Raw genomic sequence first — 17,451 nt, 5'->3', positions numbered from 1 at the left:
CAGAGAAAGAGGGAAAGAGAGAGAGATCTTTCATCTACTGCTTCACTCCCCAAATGGCCGCACTGACCAGAGCTGGGACAGGCTGAAGCCAGGAGCCAGGAGCTTCTTCAGGTCTCCCACGTGGGTATAGGGGCCCAAGGACTTGGGTCATCTTCTACTGCTTTCCCAGGCCATAGCAGAGAGCCGGATCAGAAGTGGAGTAGCCAGGTTTTGAACCCGTGCCCATACAAGATGCTGGCATCGCAGGCGGGGGCTTAGCCTGCTACACTACAACGCTGGCTGTGGCAGACTTTAAAAGCTTTTTGTATCCAGAAGTTGAAATTGAAGTCCATTCAGCAGACATTCTCTGTGATGGACCACCAGAGCAGTGCTCCACCAGGACCAGGGGAAACCGGGAGGGACAATGAGACCCCCGCCCGGAGGAGCGTACGGTGCACTCAGTAAGTGCTGTCCCCAAGATTCCAACCCAGAGCTGTGGAGCTGTGAGAATGCACACAATCCCCGCGTTAGAAAAACGCCCAATGCCTGCAGGTCAGACGGATAATCGCTGGGCCACACTGTGTGTCATTTCAAAACAGGACAGAAGCACAGATGGGTGACCAGGACTCTTTACTGAAATATAAGACACGCACCATGGGAAGTCCAAGAACACTTCTGGGAACAGGAGAAGCCCCTACCCCTTACACACACACTCCGGTACATGACCCAATGCCTGGGGTAAGAGGCATGGGCCAGCTGACCTTTTCCAGAAACGTCCAGGCAAACCTCAGCTCCATGAGTGGCCCCAGCCTTGGTAGGTGTGGTCCCGGGCCACAGGTAGCACTGTCCTTGGTTTCCAGGACCCGCCTGGCTGCAGCTGGTGTTCCTCAGGCCCTCCCAACACGCAGCAAGGAGATCTGGATGGCGGGTGTGTGGCTGTGCAGTTCCCGGTGGAGCTGGAAGAAAAGAGGGAGCCTCGTGAGCTCCTCACGGGACAGGACAGGAGGACGCAATGGGAGAGCGCCCACGGGGAACACAGCGGTGCTTCCTGCGCCTTCCCCTGGGCTGAACGTGGACTGAGGGCTTCCCACACTTGATGTCATTGACACCTCAAAGTTATCTTTGGACCGATATCATTATCCTTCTTTTAGGCGAGGTGACAGTTACACGGAAGCCACACCCAGATCTGCAGGGCTCCTGAGCCCTCGGTCTGTCTCTGAGCCCACACCATCAGCCGGCCCCTAGCATGAACTGACACCCAACATGCGCACGGCCTGCCGCCTGCCCCTCAGCTCTCTGACCTGCTTCCCATCTCCCAGGTCTCTTCCTGGCGCCTGAGTAGCTTCCTGTGTTGGGGCTCAGACCTGACACTCACCCCCAGCTTCCTTCCTCCAAAAGGACTCCCATCTGCTACTGTGATTATCTCGCACACTTGGCATTTGCCCCACAACAAACTCTCAAGCTGCGTTTAGGGGACCCCTCATTGCAGGAGCCCTGATGAGCTTCCCTGCCACTCTGAGAACTCTAGCATCCAGATATTCCCTCTGCCTGTCTCCTGGCAGTGAGATGTGGGCACAATAGCTATGCTTAGACTACTGGATATTAGCATGCAGGACTCTGACCCTGGAAGAAGTCACCCAAGACAAAGCAGCAGGGAGCGCCCACTGGCTGCGTGTGCAGGCAGCAGACGGTCATGGCCCGTGCCGGCTTGTATCAGCAACAGCAAGACTGACACAGTCCCAGCCAGAAGGGTCCCACTGCCCAGCCCCGAGACATTGCACACCCTGGGCTGCTACTGCCTGGTTTTCAAGCCTGCTCCTCTGGCATCCCTTGGAGTCTATGCACCCTGGGACCCGGCCAGCCAATCCCTTACTAAGGATACACAGTCATTCTCTTTTGCTGCAACAAAAAATCCTTCTTGCAATGGGCATCCCCTGTTCTCAACTGCCAGGGCTGACTGCCTCTTCTGTGCAGCCCAGCCGTGGATTCTACTGCTGGCAGGAGGCCCCCAGCTCGCACCGCTGCCAGGTTTGCCCTTACAAGGGGTGACACCAAGCCTGAACCACCGGTGTGGCACCTGCTGACGATGCTGTGAGGTGCTAGAAGCAAGTCTGAGGCATGCGCAGGGGCCCGGCCAAGGGACACTCCGCATCAGACTGCATCAGGCCCCGGTCACAACTGTGGACAGAGTTAGACACTTGCGGCTGCATCGAGCCAGAGCAGGGGAGCCAGACCTCCGAGAGGCTGGGCCGGTGGAGTCTGCATTGAGCTCACCCAGCCCAGCCTCCCAGCGATTCACACCCTCCCCCAAAGCCCTGACCCAGAATTTCGCCACTGGAAACTGTCCAATGACCTGAGCTTTGTGGGAATTAGATCACACAGACACAGCCTAATCCTGGTCCCTGTCTAGACATCTATGGGTTTGTTCTGCCTCAAATCCCCACTTCCTCTGGGGCCTTTCTCAAGGTGCATGGTCCTGTTCAGGCTGTCAGTCATGGTGGCTGTTGCAGGCCAATAAAATACAGGCAGATTTGGGCAAGGGGCAAGTGCCATGTGAATCTAAGGCTGTCGTGGCCACCTTTCCATACACAGGGCGGGGAAGAGTGGAGAATGATGGAAGCAGAGGTAAGAGAGGGCGAGAAAGAGAAGGCCTTCATGACCATGTTGGAGCTGCTGGATTCAGCCATGGCCGAGCTGGAAGCACCACTCCGGGGTCTCCGGGCCGCGACGACCCAGTTTCTGTCACTTGCCTCCAGTAATCCTGCCCGCACACCCCTCAGTGTCACTGACCTCCTGCGATTCCTAGACCTGAAGGAACTGAGGCTGGGGGCAGGATTTGTGTACATTGTAATAAAGGGAAGTGAGGGACGCAGAGGAGCCAGGCAAAAGCAAAGCCAGGCAGGGGTCCTCAAATGTACTTGCTAGTCCTCCACGAGGCACCAGACCCCGACCAGGGTGGGCCTCGCTCTTCTGCAGCCTGCAGCTCACCCTGCGGCCCCTGCGCACGTCCCCCCGTGCAGAGTGCCCACTCACCTGCCGCATCAGCCTCCCTGCCACCCGGGGGTCAGTGAGGTCTTCTGTGGAGGCCACACTCAGCCGCAGGAGGAGGAAGCCCCCAGCCCCAGCTCCGCCTGCGGGTTGAGAATCTGAGGGAGATGAAAACCCCGTGAATTCTATTAAAGTGTCACCATGTGCTTGCGGCTCCCCAGGCTCCGCAGATCTGGGTGTCTCCCGGGTGTAGACGTGTCCCTGTGCACGAAGCTTCTGACAGCGACACGGAAAGAAAAGAGGCTGCCCCACCTGGGATAGTTACGGCCACCGTGGTGCCAGCCCGACTCGAGGGGACGAAACCAGGCCTTAAGGCCCCACTGCCTTTTGGAGAAATTAAAAGGGGAGGGTGGAGAAGGAGAACCGGAAGTGGGTCTAAACACTCTCGGGGTCTGGAGGGCCCAGGTGGGGCTGCACAAAGGGAGAGCGCCAGGGAGGCGGGGTCTCTGAGGGAGGCCTCAGCCCCTTCTTCTCAGCTCTAGGCTGGTGGAGGGCTGACCAGATCTTTCAACCCAGCCTTCCTGGCTCAGCGGCTCAGCAGGAAGCTCTGTCTTGTTGAACCGAATCTCCCCGCCTTTACCCGCCGTCCTGTGGTCCTGTCTTCCCGGCACAATACTGGTAGAATTGATCATCCTACAGAAAATAACTCACGTGTGAGATGAGCTATTTCCTGCACGATCTTCCAACAGGACAAGATACTGGACACAACCTAAATGCCTCTCCGTGGAGCACCGGTCACATCGATAGCGGGAAAACGAAAGGGAACGTTGAGCAGCCATGGAAAGAACGGCTTTCTGGGGGAGCTGGGGGATTGCTAACGAACAGGGAGGACGTTGCAATTCCGCGAGATGAACAAGCTTGAAAGATGCACTGCCCAACACCAGCTGTCCAAAGCAGACCTGGCGCGTGCACTTCCCACTCTGTGAAGGGGTAGATCTTACCATAGTCACTTTAAAAACCTAAGAAAATACAGTCAAGAGACAAACTGTAAGATCACAAAATGAACTTGAAATACAAAATGAGAGGGATGTGGGTTAAACCTCTGCCTGCAGTGCCAGCATTCATATGGGTAACTGGTTAGAGTCCCAGCTGCTCCTCTTCTGATCCAGCTCCCTGCTAATGTACCTGGGAAAGCAGCGGAAGATGGTTCAAGTGCTTGGGTCCTTGCACCCATGTTGCAAGACCCAGATGAAACTCCTGGCTCCTGGCTTCAGCCTGGCCCAGCCCTGGGCCTTGCAGCCATTTGGGGAGTGGACCAGTGGATAGAATATTCTCTCTCTCTCTCTCTGTTTTTCAAATAAAAAAATAGGTATTTAAAAAAAATACAGAGTGAGGGGCAAGCATAGTGGTGCAGTGGGTTGAGCCACTGTTTGAGATGTCCTCTTCCCATATCAAGGGCCTGTTCACCTATCAGCTACTCTGCACTACCAATCCAGCTTCCTGCTAATGCATGCTGGGAGGCAGAGAGGACAGCCCAAGCACCTGGGTTTCAGCCACCATAGGAGAGACCCAGGATGGACTTCTTGGCTTCTGGCTTTAGCTTGGCCTACCCCTGTGGGCATTTGGGGAGTGAACCAGCAGACAGAAGATCTCTTGATCTCTTTCTCCATCACTCTTCTTTTCTTTTTAAAAATGATTTATTTATTTATTTGAAAGTCAGAGTTACACGGAGAGAGGAGAGGCAGAGAGAGAGACAGACAGAGAGAGGTCTCCCATCTGATGGTTCACTCCCCAGTTGGCTGCAACAGCTGGAGCTGTGCCAATCCGAAGCCAGGAGCCAGGAGCTTCTTTCAAGTCTCTCACATGGGTGCAGGGGCCCAAGAACTTCTACTGCTTTCCCGGGCCCTAGCAGAGAGCTGGATTAGAAGTGGAGCAGCTGGGAATCAAACCAGCTTCCATATGGGATGCCGGCACTGTAGGCAGCAGCTTTACCCACTACGCCACTGTGCCAGCCCCCACTCTTCCTTTCAAATTAACAAATCTTTTGAAAGAATAACAAGGTGAACAAAAATCTTTTCTTCCCTTCCTCCCCCCAAAATGATAGCTTTATCTCAGGGAGCTGGATTTACCATACGCTCCCCTTGCATAGAAACAGAGGATAAGGGGCTGGCTCTGTGGTGTAGCAGGCAGAGCCACCACCGGCAGCACCGGCATCCCATATGGGCACCGATTCAAGTCCCAACTGCTCTACTTCCAGTCCAGCTCTCTGCTATGGCCTGGGAAAGCAATGGAAGATGGCACAAGTCTTTGGGCCCCTGCACCCGCATGGGAAGACCCGGCGGAAGTTCCTGGCTCCTGGCTTCGGATTGGCGCAACTCTGGCCCTTGTGGCCAATGGGGAGTGAACCAGCAGATGGAAGACCTCTCTCTCTCTACCTCTCCTTCTCTCTGTGTGTGTAACAGGTATGGGAGGAAGGCATTTTATGGTGGACTGTTCTTTACCTTTTGAATGTATTTTTTTTTTTTAAGGTTTCAGAGATGGAAGAGAGAGAGAAAGAGAGTACACTCTTATCCTCTGGTTCACTTCCCAAATGGTTTGCCAGGGCCACAGTCAGGAGCTGAGAACTCAATCTGAGTCTCCCACATGAGTGACAGGAACCCAAGTATTTGAGCCATCATCTGCTGCCTCCCAGGGTCTACATTAACAAGAAGCTCAAGTTAGGAGCCAGAGCCAGGAATTGAACCTGGGGGACACCAATGTGGGAGGCAGGCGTCTTAAGCGCTAGACTCCTCTCCTTTTGAAATTTTAATCATGTGAATGTATTATCTAATCAACAAGTAATAAAGAAAAGCATTTTAAAATAAAAATATTGGGCCCGATGTTGTGGTGTAGTGGGTTAGGCTGCCACCTGCTCTGCCAGCATCCCATATGGGCTCTGGTTCAAGTTCCAGATGCACCACTTCCCATCCAGCTCCTTGCTAGTGTGCCTGGAAAAGCAGTGGAAGATGGCCCAAGTCCTTGGGCCCCTGCTACCCACATGGGAGACCTGGAGGAAGTTCCTGGCTTTGGCTTGAGCCAGCCCTGGCTGTTGTGGCCATTTGGAGAGTGAACGAGTAGATGGAAGATCTCTCTCTCTCTCTCTCTCTCTCTAACTCTGACTTTCAAAACAAACAAGTAAATGTTTTATGAGCTGAGCTTTAAATAATCGAAGTGCAATAGGGTGACTATGAGTTTGGGCATCAGACTGCCATCCCCCTGCCACCTGACAGGATTGTCTGGAAGGCTGGAAGAGATAGTATGCAAAACTCACAGCACCCTGCCTGGTATCCGGGATGACATTCACTTGGTACCAATGCTTACTGGTTGTGAAATACTCTCACAATTCCTTAGCCAGGAACACAAAAGATACAAGTAGGGCGGTTGTGAGTAATATTTTTATTTCACCTCCCAGAAAGCTGAGGATCTGCAGAGATGGGGATGCGGCACAGGGTCAGTGTGATGGGAAGTACAGGAGGACCAGGGGCTGTGCTGGTCAGGCGGCCTCTGACAACGGACTCTGCCCACAAGTACCTGTTGTCTCGGAGATGTAGCTTTAAACTCTCCAACTGTCACTCAGTTAGTTATTTGAAGTCACTCTCGATGGTGCACACCCCAGCAAGGACATCCAGTGAGCCCCACTTTCCTGGAGGCCCAGCTGCCCAGCCTGGGCCAGGGGCTTGTGTGGCCACGGCTGAACCAGAGGCTGCCACGCATGGCGGCCACGTCTGTTAAATAAAATCAGGGGCCCTGCCTGATTCACGGGAGTAGTTATGGAACAGTTTGCTTTGTAAAAAGACCAGATCAGAGCCAGAGAGGACTTCTGGGCTCACTCGATGCAGCCCCTTTGACTATACATGGAGAAGCTGAGACCCAGAGAGGGAGACAGGCTTGCTTGTCCAAGGTCACTCAGGCTGCTACGGGCAGAGCCAGGATCTCAAACCACTTCTCCAAACTGCTTCTGCAGTCTTTCCACACACCTGCTTGTTACTGGCAAGAACCACAAGAGGATCACGAGGAGGCAGCAGCAGAGAGGGGGCTCCGTGTGGGCCCCTGGGTCCTCCCTTCCTCCCCACTCTCCAATGGGGCTGGTGACATCCTGGAGACCTCGAAGCCTGAATCCCCAAGAATCACACATGGCGGGGGCACTTACCTGGATCAACTCTTGTGGTCTTCCTTGTCGGAGTAAAGGGCACAGCCACGGGGATCTTCGTTGTGCTCTCTGGGGGGGTCGTGGTCTTGGCTGAGGTCGTGGTCTTGGCTGTGGTTGTGGTCTCAGCTGAGATTGTGGTCTTGGCTGAGGTCGTGGTCTCGTCTGAGGCTGTGGTCTTGGCTGTAGTTGTGGTCTTGGCTGTGGTTGTGGTCTCGGCTGAGGTCGTGGTCTTGGCTGAGGTTGTGGTCTTGGCTGTAGTTGTGGTCTCGGCGGAGGTTGTGGTCTCGGTTGTGGTGCTGTGTGTCTCTTGGCTGCTGCTGGCTGTAGTCAGATGGGCAGAAGGGAGAGAGTGCCTGTGGGTGGGAAAGAGCCCATTGCTTGTGCTGTCTGAAGGCACAGAGCTCTTGATGGTCACTGCTTCCGAGGGGCTGTGGCCCATGGCAGAGTAGCCGGTAGCCGAGGAAGTCACTGGCTCTGTGGTACAGGCTGTTGACAAGGTCTCAGCAGAGGATGAGGTGTCGGGGGGGTATGACGCTGCCGCGGTGGAGACAGACAAAGCTGTGGTTCCAGAGGTGGGCAAGACCTCTGCCCCTGTGGTGCTGGAGGTCCCAGAGGTGGTGGCAGCTGTTCCTGTCCCCATCAGGCTGCTGGTGGTAACCTCAACGTGGGTAATGGTGAAGGCAACCAAGGCCTTGGTGGCTGTCATGATGTCAGGTGCCAGGGTTTGGGAAGTGGTGATGGCCGAAACTGAGTTGTCAAAGGAGGAACTGCTGCCTGGAGGCAGGCCCCCGGCCCCCGGGGAGGTGTGAGCCCATGTCACGATGTCAACCAGGATCCTCCTTGCCTCTTCAGAGTTGTCATTGGTGCAAAAGGTGTCAAGGACAGCATCTGTGGGACTGCTGCCTGTGGTGGCCTCCACTGTGGTCAGCCCAGTTTCTACGCCAGTTGTAGCTAATGTCTCCAGAGAGGTGGTGATCATAGCCATGAGCTTGGAAGGTATCGTCTTGGTCAGGGTTCTGGGCTGTGTTGCCGGGGAAATGGTCTTGGTCCTGGTCTCTGCTTTTGAAATAGTCCCAGCCGAGATGAAGGTGCTGGCAAAGATCTCAGCACTCAGGGTTTGAGCTTCCAAAGTGGCGTGGGCCGGCACTGAGGTCTCGGCAAGGTGAGTGGCCTGCAAGGCTCCCTCTGAGCTGGTCCTGACCTCGGCAGTCCCAGCAGGTGCTTGTGTGGTCTTTGCTGTCAAGAAAGGGTCTGGTGCACTGGTGCTGGGGCCTGTGGAGGGTAAGGCTGACTTTGTGAGCCCTGACTCTCAATGCACAGACTTACCCAGCTCTCTTATTTGTGCCCTGGATACTGTTGGAGGATGTTGTCTCAATTTTCTTCTTTTTTAAATTTTTAATTTATTTTATGTATTTGAAAGGCAGAGAGACAGGGACAGAGAGGAAGAAGCAGATTTCTCCCATCTTCCGGTTCACTCCCCAAATGCTCATAACAGCCTGGGCTGGAGAAGGCCAATGCCAGGAGCTGGGAACTCAATCCAGGTCTCCAGGTAGGTGGCAGGGACACAACCACCTGAGCCATCACCTGCTTACTCCCAGGAGGAAGCTGAAGTTGGAAGTGGAGCTGGAACATGAACCCAGGTGCTCTGATATGGAATGTGGGTGCCACAAGCAGCATCTTAGCTACTGTGCCAAACACCACCCCTCCTTTTTCATCCACATACGGATGCTTCAAACAATGTGTGGTATGGTGGTTGGGATGCTGTCCTGCTTCTGAGCCAACTCCCTGCTAATGCACCTGAGAAGCAGCAAATGATGGCCCAAATATGTAGTCCGACCCCTTGGCTTCAGTCTGGACCAGCCTGGGCTGCAGTGGTCATTGGGGGACTAAGCCAGTAGATGGAAGATTCTCCCCCCTGCCCTCCCAACATCACTCTGCCTTTCAAATAAATACATATTTTTTTAAAAAAGATCATGAAGACCCCTCATATGAACCAGGAAGACAGGGGCAGTGCAGGAAGCCCTGTCCCGCGGAGCAGCCACAGCACTGGAGTTGCCCTGCCTGGTGTCCTCTGAGACCCCAACGACCCACTCAAGGCCCCAAGTCTCAGGATCCTTGCTGATTATTGGTCTGTAGCCAGCACAGGGAGTGTGTATGGCCAGGACCCGGCTCCAAGGGTGAGCAAACAAGGCCCAAGTCCCAGGTGAGCCATGAACTCCCAGCAGGGGCCAGGACTCAGAACTTTGTGAATGAGTTGTCACTTTTCTATGGAGACTTTTCTCATCCAACAAGTGTTTTCCCGTGGACGTGTCTGAGGGAAGTCTGAGGTTTATCTTTTGCGGTAACTGGGAGTGCTGGGGCCAGGAGCCTTGAGAGTGAGCACTGGGAGCAGGTGGAGTCCTGGGGGCTCCAGCAAGCAAAAGACAGCTCTCCAGCCCTGCCTCGACGTGGGCCTGAGCCCAGCCTAGTTTCCCGCATGGGAATTCCTGACCGTCCCCCGCCACACGCGGCTCAGGTGCCTCACGGGCATGGGCTCTCACTCCTTGCTCAGTGCTGCGCAGCCGCACCCACAAATCACACTTTTGCCTGAGCTGCTCACGTGCCTTCTCCCTACTTCAAAGCCTGAGCCATTTCTCAGTACCTGCTGGGTTGCCTTTCTGCCCCAGCTCCCATAGCCCTTTGGCCTCTGACCTCTGACACACTTCCCCTCTTCCCCGGGAGCTTCATGTCATCGGTGTTGCCATGCAACCTGCTCCTATGGGGCCGGTGCTATGGCACTGCAGGTTAAAACCCTGGCCTCTTCCCATACAGCTCTCTGCTATGGCCTGGGAAAGCAGTAGAAGATGGCCCACGTCCTTGGGCCCCTGCACCCGCATGGGAGACCTGAAGGAAGCTCCTGGCTCCTGGCTTCGGATTGGCATGACTCTGGCTTTTGTGGCTATTTGGGGAATGAACCAGTGGGTGCAAGACCTTTCTCTCTGTCTCTCCTTCTCTCTGTAACTCTTTCAAATAAATAAAGTAAATCTTAAAAAAAAAGAAAAAGAAAAGAAACTCACTCCCAAACCACAGCCTCTTCCTTCTGAGGACTCTCAGAAACGCACCCACTCTGCTCCACCACAGTGCCATGCCCCTCCCCGGCCCTCAAAGCTCCCCTGGCCTGGGCCTCAATTCCAGGGGATAGGAAAGTGCTCCAAGCCAGCGTTTTCTATGAAATGGAGCTGGGCCAGTCATGTTGGAGACCCGGACTGAGGTCCAGCTCCTGGCTTTGGCCTGGCTGAGCCCCAGTCATTACAGCCATTTGGAGAGTAAACGATCTCTCTCTCCCCCCTCTTCCCTCTCTCTCTCTCCCTTTCTTCCTGCCTTTCAAATAAAAAGAAAACAAATCTGGGAAAATCGTGTATAACAGTGTGTCCGTGTAGGCTCATTTACTGTATGTAACAAGCATGCTGCCCAGGGGATGCCACTAGCGGGAGGGCGTGCAGGAGGCAGGGACCAGGCACCTATGGACACAGCTTTGCTGTGAACCTGAAACCGCTCTACAAAATGGTCTTTATTATTCCTGTTTTTAAATGTATACGGTGAGCGTGGCAGGGTTCCCATTAGTGAACGTCAGTGTTAGCACCGTTCTTCCATAAGCACCCTGCCCGCAGCCTCCACCCTTCCCCCCAGAACATGTGACAGTCGGGCTGTCACACAATAACTGGCTTTTGAAGGAAATCTGTGCTAGGAAATAAACTCGAAGGGTCACATTCTCAGTCACATCCTAGCTTTGGCAGCACTGCCACCAGCTGGCACCTCACTGCCCCCTCCACCCTCCACCCTCCACTGCCTCCCCCCTCCCCAACACAAACCCATAGCGGTCTTCAGGACAACACACGGCTCACAGCACTGGGGCCCTCCAACCACCACCAGCAGAGCTGTGGGTTACTCACAGCTACCCCAGGGGAGCTGCCGGCACCACAGAGGGCTGCCCACCCTGGAGCGCTCCCCCAAGCCCCCCCCCCCCCCACTGCCTCCTCACCTGCAGAGCTCCCAGGCGCCCCAGCCTGGAGGCAGACGAACAGAAGCGGCAGGGCCAGGCGCTGGAGAGAGCCCATCCTGGCTGGGGTGCTGTCTACCACCGCTGCCTCCTCCTGCCGCCTTTTCCTGCTTCCTCCACCCGGGGAGGAGGGGCAGCTGCCTGGCCAGGTGTGGCTGGGGAGTTTCCAGGACGCAGCGGGCGACCACAGAACGCGCAGGCGGAGAGCGGGCAGGTCAGGGCTGTCGGCCTATGCCCCTGCCCTCTCGGAAGTGCAGTGTAACGATTTGGAGTCACCTGCACTAAATTATTCACCCCTCGGTCCTGCTCCGAGGCCATGGCAGATGCCGTTCCATTGTCCTGCCTGCCCCCCAGGCCTGGGCCCAGCTTCATAGAGAGTTGCCTTGAGTTTTGTTTCTGGTCCCAGAACCTCAACTTTCTGATCCATAAAATGGGCATACTGCCTGCAATACTAGACTACTGTAGTAATGAGGCAGTAAAAGCCTTACCCAGTACCTGCTACACAACAGAGATGCTTCAAAAATGTGCACAGGTGCTCAGTTGATGAGAGCCCTGGCATCCTCCCGCGCTGGAGCCTTAGAGAGAAGGGATGGCCCTCTGAGGTCTGGCGGGAACAGCTCAGCGAGGTGGGGCAGGTCTCTCATCTCCCACACTCTTCCATCTTCAACATCCTGCGATTCTGCGGCAGGGTGCCACAGCCGGGATGCAGGGGCGAGGGAGGGAGAGCAACTGTTGGAGCCACAGGCCTCGGGGTCTGTCGGGGGGAGGGCAAGGTGAAGATTTAGGGACCACAGGGGGTTTTGGCCAGGCCCAGGAGTGGAGCTGCAGAATGTATTTTCAAATGTCCTAGAGAAGAGTCTCACTCCTCAAGGGGCCAAGGACGTTTGCTGTTGTAGCCATTGCTAGGGGGACACTCAGGGGATTTCAACTCTGGGCAGAGGACTCGTGCTGGATGGGCATCATTGGACCACAAAACCTCAGGCCTGGAAGGAGCTTGCAAACTGGATCAGAAGCTTCAGGTTTTGTGTCCAACTCTGCCATAGATGGTGGCCCAGGGGCTGTGTGATTTTGGGTAATCACTTGCCCTCTCTGGACTCAAGAGCTCTGAAGTCTTCTTGGCCCTGCAGTTTGGGGTTCTGCGGTGTGCAATGAGACACCGTCTTCCGGAACTTCACCCACTTTAGGGTAAAGGGCCAGGCTGCCTGGAGGGAGGCAGGAGCTGTCCCAGGGCCTGGGGAGGAGGACTGTCCCAGGAGAAGCTGAGGGGCCCCTGTTAGATGCAATCCAGCACTCAGGGTTGGGGATCTTGGCTCCCAGTTCCATCCCCCCACTCAACCTCAGCACTGCATTTTATAGATGGAGCAGGGGGCCCTGGGAAGGTCTCGGGTGGGAAGAGAAGACAGGGCCGTGCAGAGAGCTGACTGTCAGATCCTGTCTAGTAGCAATGCCCAGCGTGAGGCCCACCCCAAGAGGAGCTGGAGAACCCCAGGCTCTGGCAGCCCCGCCCCGGCAGGGAGGGGGCTTCCTCATTCCAGCAGCAGGTGGGTCCCTCGACCAGGGCTTAATCTCCAGAGGTATTCAGGGTGCCTTCCTCGCCCCAACTGGCAGCTCCCCTCTCCATTTCCTTCTGCTTGTTATCACCTAAAGCATCAAGAGCCCAGCTCTAGGCTGCCTGCCCATGAGGAAATGAGGCGCCCCCTGGTGAGGAAGCCAAGGGACAGCTGCCCCGAGGTATTGGGTCTGGCCTGCACCGGCTCCCTCTGTATCTGGGGGATTTCCAAGCCTAAGTGGACGGCTGTTCGAGACCAGAACAATCTTACATGGAAATTTCTGGACCATATTTTCAGTCTAACTTGGCTGGCGTTGTGGCACAGCCGGTTAACCAGCCACTCGCCATGCCAGCATCCTGTATCAGAGCTCCAGTTCAGGTCCCAGCTGCTCTGCTTCCGATCCAGCTCCCTGTTAATGCATCTGGGAAGGCAGGAGAAGACGGCCCCAGTGCTGGGGCCCCTGCCACGTGCACGTGGGGCACCCAGATGGAGTTCAGGGCTTCTGGCTTCAGCCTGGACTGGCCATGGCCACTGAGGCCATACAAGGAGAGAACCAGCAGATCTCTCTCTCTCTCTCTCTCTCTCTCTCTCTCTCTCTGTCACTCTGCCTTTCAAATAAATCAAATAACTTTTTAACAAAAGAAAAAGAACCACAATAAAGCCAGTGAGCTGGGGCCATGAGAGGGAAGGGTTGGGGTAGGGGGAGCAGAGGGAGAGGGCAGCTGATGAAGGGCCTCGGGGGCCTTAGGGGCCTGGGGAGGTAAGACTGCTGGTGAGCTCTGAGCAGGGGGTGCTGGGGCCGGACTCAGCTATGTGAGGACAGGGAGAAGCAGGGGGTTAGGAGGCTTTCACCTTGGTGCAGCTGAGAGATGGGGTGGCTCTGATCCCGTAAGATGGGGTATCAGAGAAAAAGGTGGGGAGTGGTCTGACTCCGGATCTTTTTTGAAATAAGACCAGCGTGCTGCCTTCCAGACTGCCGTGGGATGTCGAAGAGAGGACTCAAGAATCTTGACTGCGAGCTTTCCAGCCAGAACACCTGAGGGAGGGGCTTGTCAGCAGCACCATTCAGGTCTGGCTCTCCCATCCAGGTATTTAGCACCCACGGGTGAATCCGCCCTGGGCAAGGGCCTCGGACGATGGGAGCGTGCACTTGGTTAAATGTCCTTGAGATACAGCGTGGCGGATCTGCGAGATGAGCTCCACGGGCCACGGGTGTTCCGGATCTATCAGGAGGAAAATCTCCTCTCTCAACTTGGGACCAGTCGTTGGGGCCTACAGACTATCCAAGAAAAGACTGCCTACTCTATTTACCTGTGTGCGTGTGAGTTGCTTAGTAGGGAGAAAGTCGCTGAGTAGCCAGAGACAAAGGCTGTGCAACAAATCAAACAAAAGGAGAGGGGGTTGGGGCTCCCGTGGGAAAGCACGGAAGGTTCTTTTGGGCTTCTGCACGCTGATGGCATGGACAGCCTGTCTCCCAGGCTATTGAATTGGCAGGAAGCTGCCTGAGCACTTGTGTTTTGGGGAGGCTGTGTTTTAGTCACCTAAGGGAAATTCGGGAACCATTTCTCCTGCATCTTCTGCAGCTCAAGTTTTTCACTTTAAGATAATTTTTAGGGACAGGCATTTAGCCTAGTAGTTAAGACACCTGTTTGACCGATACCCAGCTCCTGCTCCTGAGCCCAGCTTCCTGCCAGTGACGACCTGGGAGGCAGCAGTGGTGGCTCAAATGATTGTGTTCCCGTCACCTGTGTGGGAGACCGAGTTCCTGGCTTTGGCCCTGACCTGGCGCAGCCACTGTGGGCAGCTGGAGAGTGAACGAGGAGACAGTAGTCTTCTCCACCTCTATCTCTCCAAGAAATAAAAATAAATTTAAACGATTTTTGTAGCAACTCAGGGGGCGGTCTGAACAGGTCCTCCTGGGTTCTGGATGTTGAACACGCGCAGACTGTGTGGATGAGACCCCAGCAAGCCGAGTTCCTGCAGGAGAGGTGTGGGAAGTCCCTAAATTACAGGCCCCTCCCCCGCACCAAGTCTGATTTCCCTGGGTTGTAGAATAGGGAAGGTCCGACCACGCTTTGTTCATTTGCTCGTTCCTTTCACTATGGCCCCACCCAGGATGCATCCGCCACTCAGACGGAGACACAGAGCATTTCAGCCCCTCAGTGGGCTCCCCTGTGTTTCCTCCCAGTCCATGTCTGGCCTCTACCCTGGAGGTGCAACCACCATTCCTGTCTCGGTCATCATAGATTAACCCTGCCTGCTTTTGAACTTCGTGTGAATGGAATCACATACATGGACCCTGGCTTCTTTCTCTTAATGTTGTCAATGTGGGATTCTCTCCCCCCTCTCCACTGTGTGTAACAACAGTGCATTGCTGTCTTTCATTGTTGGGTAGTTTTCCATGTATAAAGATAGTGCAATCTGTCTATCCATATCCCTACGGAGGGGCGTCTGGCCCAGTTATCCCCTATCCCCTATCCCCACCAAAGCTTGTCAAAGTCTTGACTAAGTCCAGGACCCTGTGGAGCAACCTGTAATCCACATAGAATGGGAACGGGGGACAGACTTATCTTCCCCAGACAATTTCATAAAGCTTTCTAGAAAGCCCATGGGAGGCCAGCACTGTGGCATAGTGGGTAAAGCTGCTGCCTGCAGTGCCAGCACCCCATATGGGCACCGGTTTGAGTCTCAGCTGCTCCACTTCCAACCCAGCTCTCTGCTATGGCCTGGGAAAGCAATAGAATATGGCTCAAGTTCTTGGGCCCCTGCACCAGTGTGGGAGACCCAGAGGAGGCTCCTGGCTTCTGGCTCCTGGCTTCGGCTGTTGTGACCAATTGGGAAGTGAACCAGCGGATAGAAGATCTCTCTCTCGGCCTCTCCTTATCTCTCTGTGTAACTCTGACTTTAAAATGAATAAATAAATCTTAAAAAAAAATAGAGGTCGGCGCCATGGCTCACTTGACTAATCCTCCACCTGCAGCGCCAGCACCCCAGGTTCTAGTCCCATTTGGGGCGCTGGATTCTGTCCCAGTTGCCCCTCTTCCAGTCCAGCTCTCTGCTGTGGCCCAGGAGTGCAGTGGAGGATGGCCCAAGTGCTTGGGCCCTGCACCTGCACGGAAGACCAGGAGGAAGCACCTGGCTCCTGGCTTCGAATCTGCACAGTGCCGGCTGTAGCGGCCATTTGGGGAGTGAACCATCGGCAAAGGAAGACCTTTCTCTCTGATTCTCTCTCACTGTCTAACTCTGCCTGTCAAAAAAAAAAAAAAAAAAAAAGTAGAAAGCCCACAGGATGAAGCAGCCCGTCAACGCCAGCTGCCTCACACATCTCCATCTGGCTCCCCTTCCTCTTTGCTCTGATTCCCCTTTTCCTAATTCCTGCTCCTGGAGATTATGTTCCTAAATAAATGATCAGGAGAAACTCAGTTAAGACAAACCCATTAGCCAAGAGCTGGGCTCTGTGCCACCAGGGCCCTTATACTATTAGAAACCAGCGCTCAGATTAGCAAAGGGGTCATTCCCTTCAGGAGGAAATGAAGAGGAATTAACAGGAGACGAGGAAGAAAAAGTGCACGGGGCCCCTGTATTCTGTAAATGATGGGAGGCCAGTGATGGTTTCTGAGTGAGCAGCTGGCAACACTAACACCACCTGGGCAGAGAGCAGGTAGGGGAGAGTCAAGGGCAAGAGGATCAGTCAGGGGGCCGCGAGCCAGGAGCTCAGCAGTGGGTCCACACGGTGAGTGGACGTGAAGTATGTTGTGAAGAGGAACTAGACTCGGCAAGCAGGAAATGAAGGCCAGGAAGAGACAGAAGATGACCCTGAGGGCGGTGGGTGAACCTACCAGTTAAGACACTCCCATCCCATGATGTAGTGCCTGGGTTCAGGGCCAGCTCGGGCTCCTGACTATAGCTCCCTGCTAATGCAGACCCTGGGAGGCAATGGTGATGGCTTAGGTAATCTGCACAGTGCCGGCCGTAGCGGCCATTTGGGGAGTGAACCAACGGAAAAGGAAGACCTTTCTTCTCCACCCATGGTGGAGCCCTGGATTGAAGTTCCTGCCTTGAACCCAAGCCCAAATCTTGCCATTGCAGGCATTTGGGAGTGAACGGACCAGGGGTGGGGTGGTGGGGTGGGGTTCTCTCTCTCTCTCTCTCTCTCTGCCTCTCAAATAAACATTCGAAGTTTTAAAATGAAAGGGGTGAACGGGCTTTTTTTTTTTTTTTAAGGGAAAATGAAACCTTATTTATTTTCTTGAAAACCAAACCACCAGGGAAATATGTAATAGCATGGACAGGCTATATCATCATTTTAATAAGTAGGTTAAAAAAAAGGCAAGGTTCTTATCAAAAGTGATAAGGCATCATGCTGGGGCAGAACCTGGGTGCTACAGAGGCCGCAGTCAAACACAGTATTTGATATTTGGGCAGCCCTTATTCAATTATTCACTCTTGGGGAGTCTTAGCTTGTCCTAGCTCCAGTTGTTTGCTTTTTCTCCCTTGCCCTTCCTGTTGCCAGGGGATTGTCACAAAAAGGCTCTGATGGCCGGCGCCGCGGCTCACTAGGCTAATCCTCCACCTTGCGGCGCTGGCACACCGGGTTCTAGTCCCGGTCGGGGTGCCGGATTCTGTCCCGGTTGCCCCTCTTCCAGGCCAGCTCTCTGCTGTGGCCAGGGAGTGCAGTGGAGGACGGCCCAAGTCCTTGGGCCCTG

The 17,451-nt window shown here is 54.7% G+C and overlaps 1 protein-coding gene across 3 annotated transcripts; it reads right to left on the bottom strand.

The window, feature by feature from the left end:
• Window positions 1–592: 592 nt before the first annotated feature.
• Window positions 593–11,331, bottom strand: MUC20 (mucin 20, cell surface associated). 3 transcript variants are annotated; one of them, XM_008266729.5, is made up of 4 exons: window positions 11,178–11,329; window positions 7,157–8,428; window positions 3,013–3,125; window positions 593–935 (listed from the first exon to the last, which is right to left on the bottom strand). In XM_008266729.5, the coding sequence occupies exons 1-4, from the start codon at window positions 11,251–11,253 to the stop codon at window positions 867–869; spliced, it is 1,530 nt and encodes a 509-aa protein (XP_008264951.4). In that variant the 5' UTR covers window positions 11,254–11,329; the 3' UTR covers window positions 593–866. The 3 variants fall into 3 exon arrangements, with proteins under 3 accessions (XP_008264951.4, XP_017202523.4, XP_008264953.4); XM_017347034.4 differs by having other exon boundaries at window positions 3,013–3,110; XM_008266731.5 differs by lacking the exons at window positions 593–935; window positions 3,013–3,125 and adding an exon at window positions 6,384–6,993 and having other exon boundaries at window positions 11,178–11,331.
• Between the last annotated feature and the right edge of the window lie 6,120 nt (window positions 11,332–17,451).

The sequence above is a fragment of the Oryctolagus cuniculus genome, chromosome 4, assembly GCF_051225735.1.
Source record: "Oryctolagus cuniculus isolate XC-2025 breed Fujian yellow rabbit chromosome 4, ASM5122573v1, whole genome shotgun sequence".
Taxonomy (NCBI): domain Eukaryota; kingdom Metazoa; phylum Chordata; class Mammalia; order Lagomorpha; family Leporidae; genus Oryctolagus; species Oryctolagus cuniculus.
This window is presented reverse-complemented; position numbering and strand designations above follow the sequence as displayed.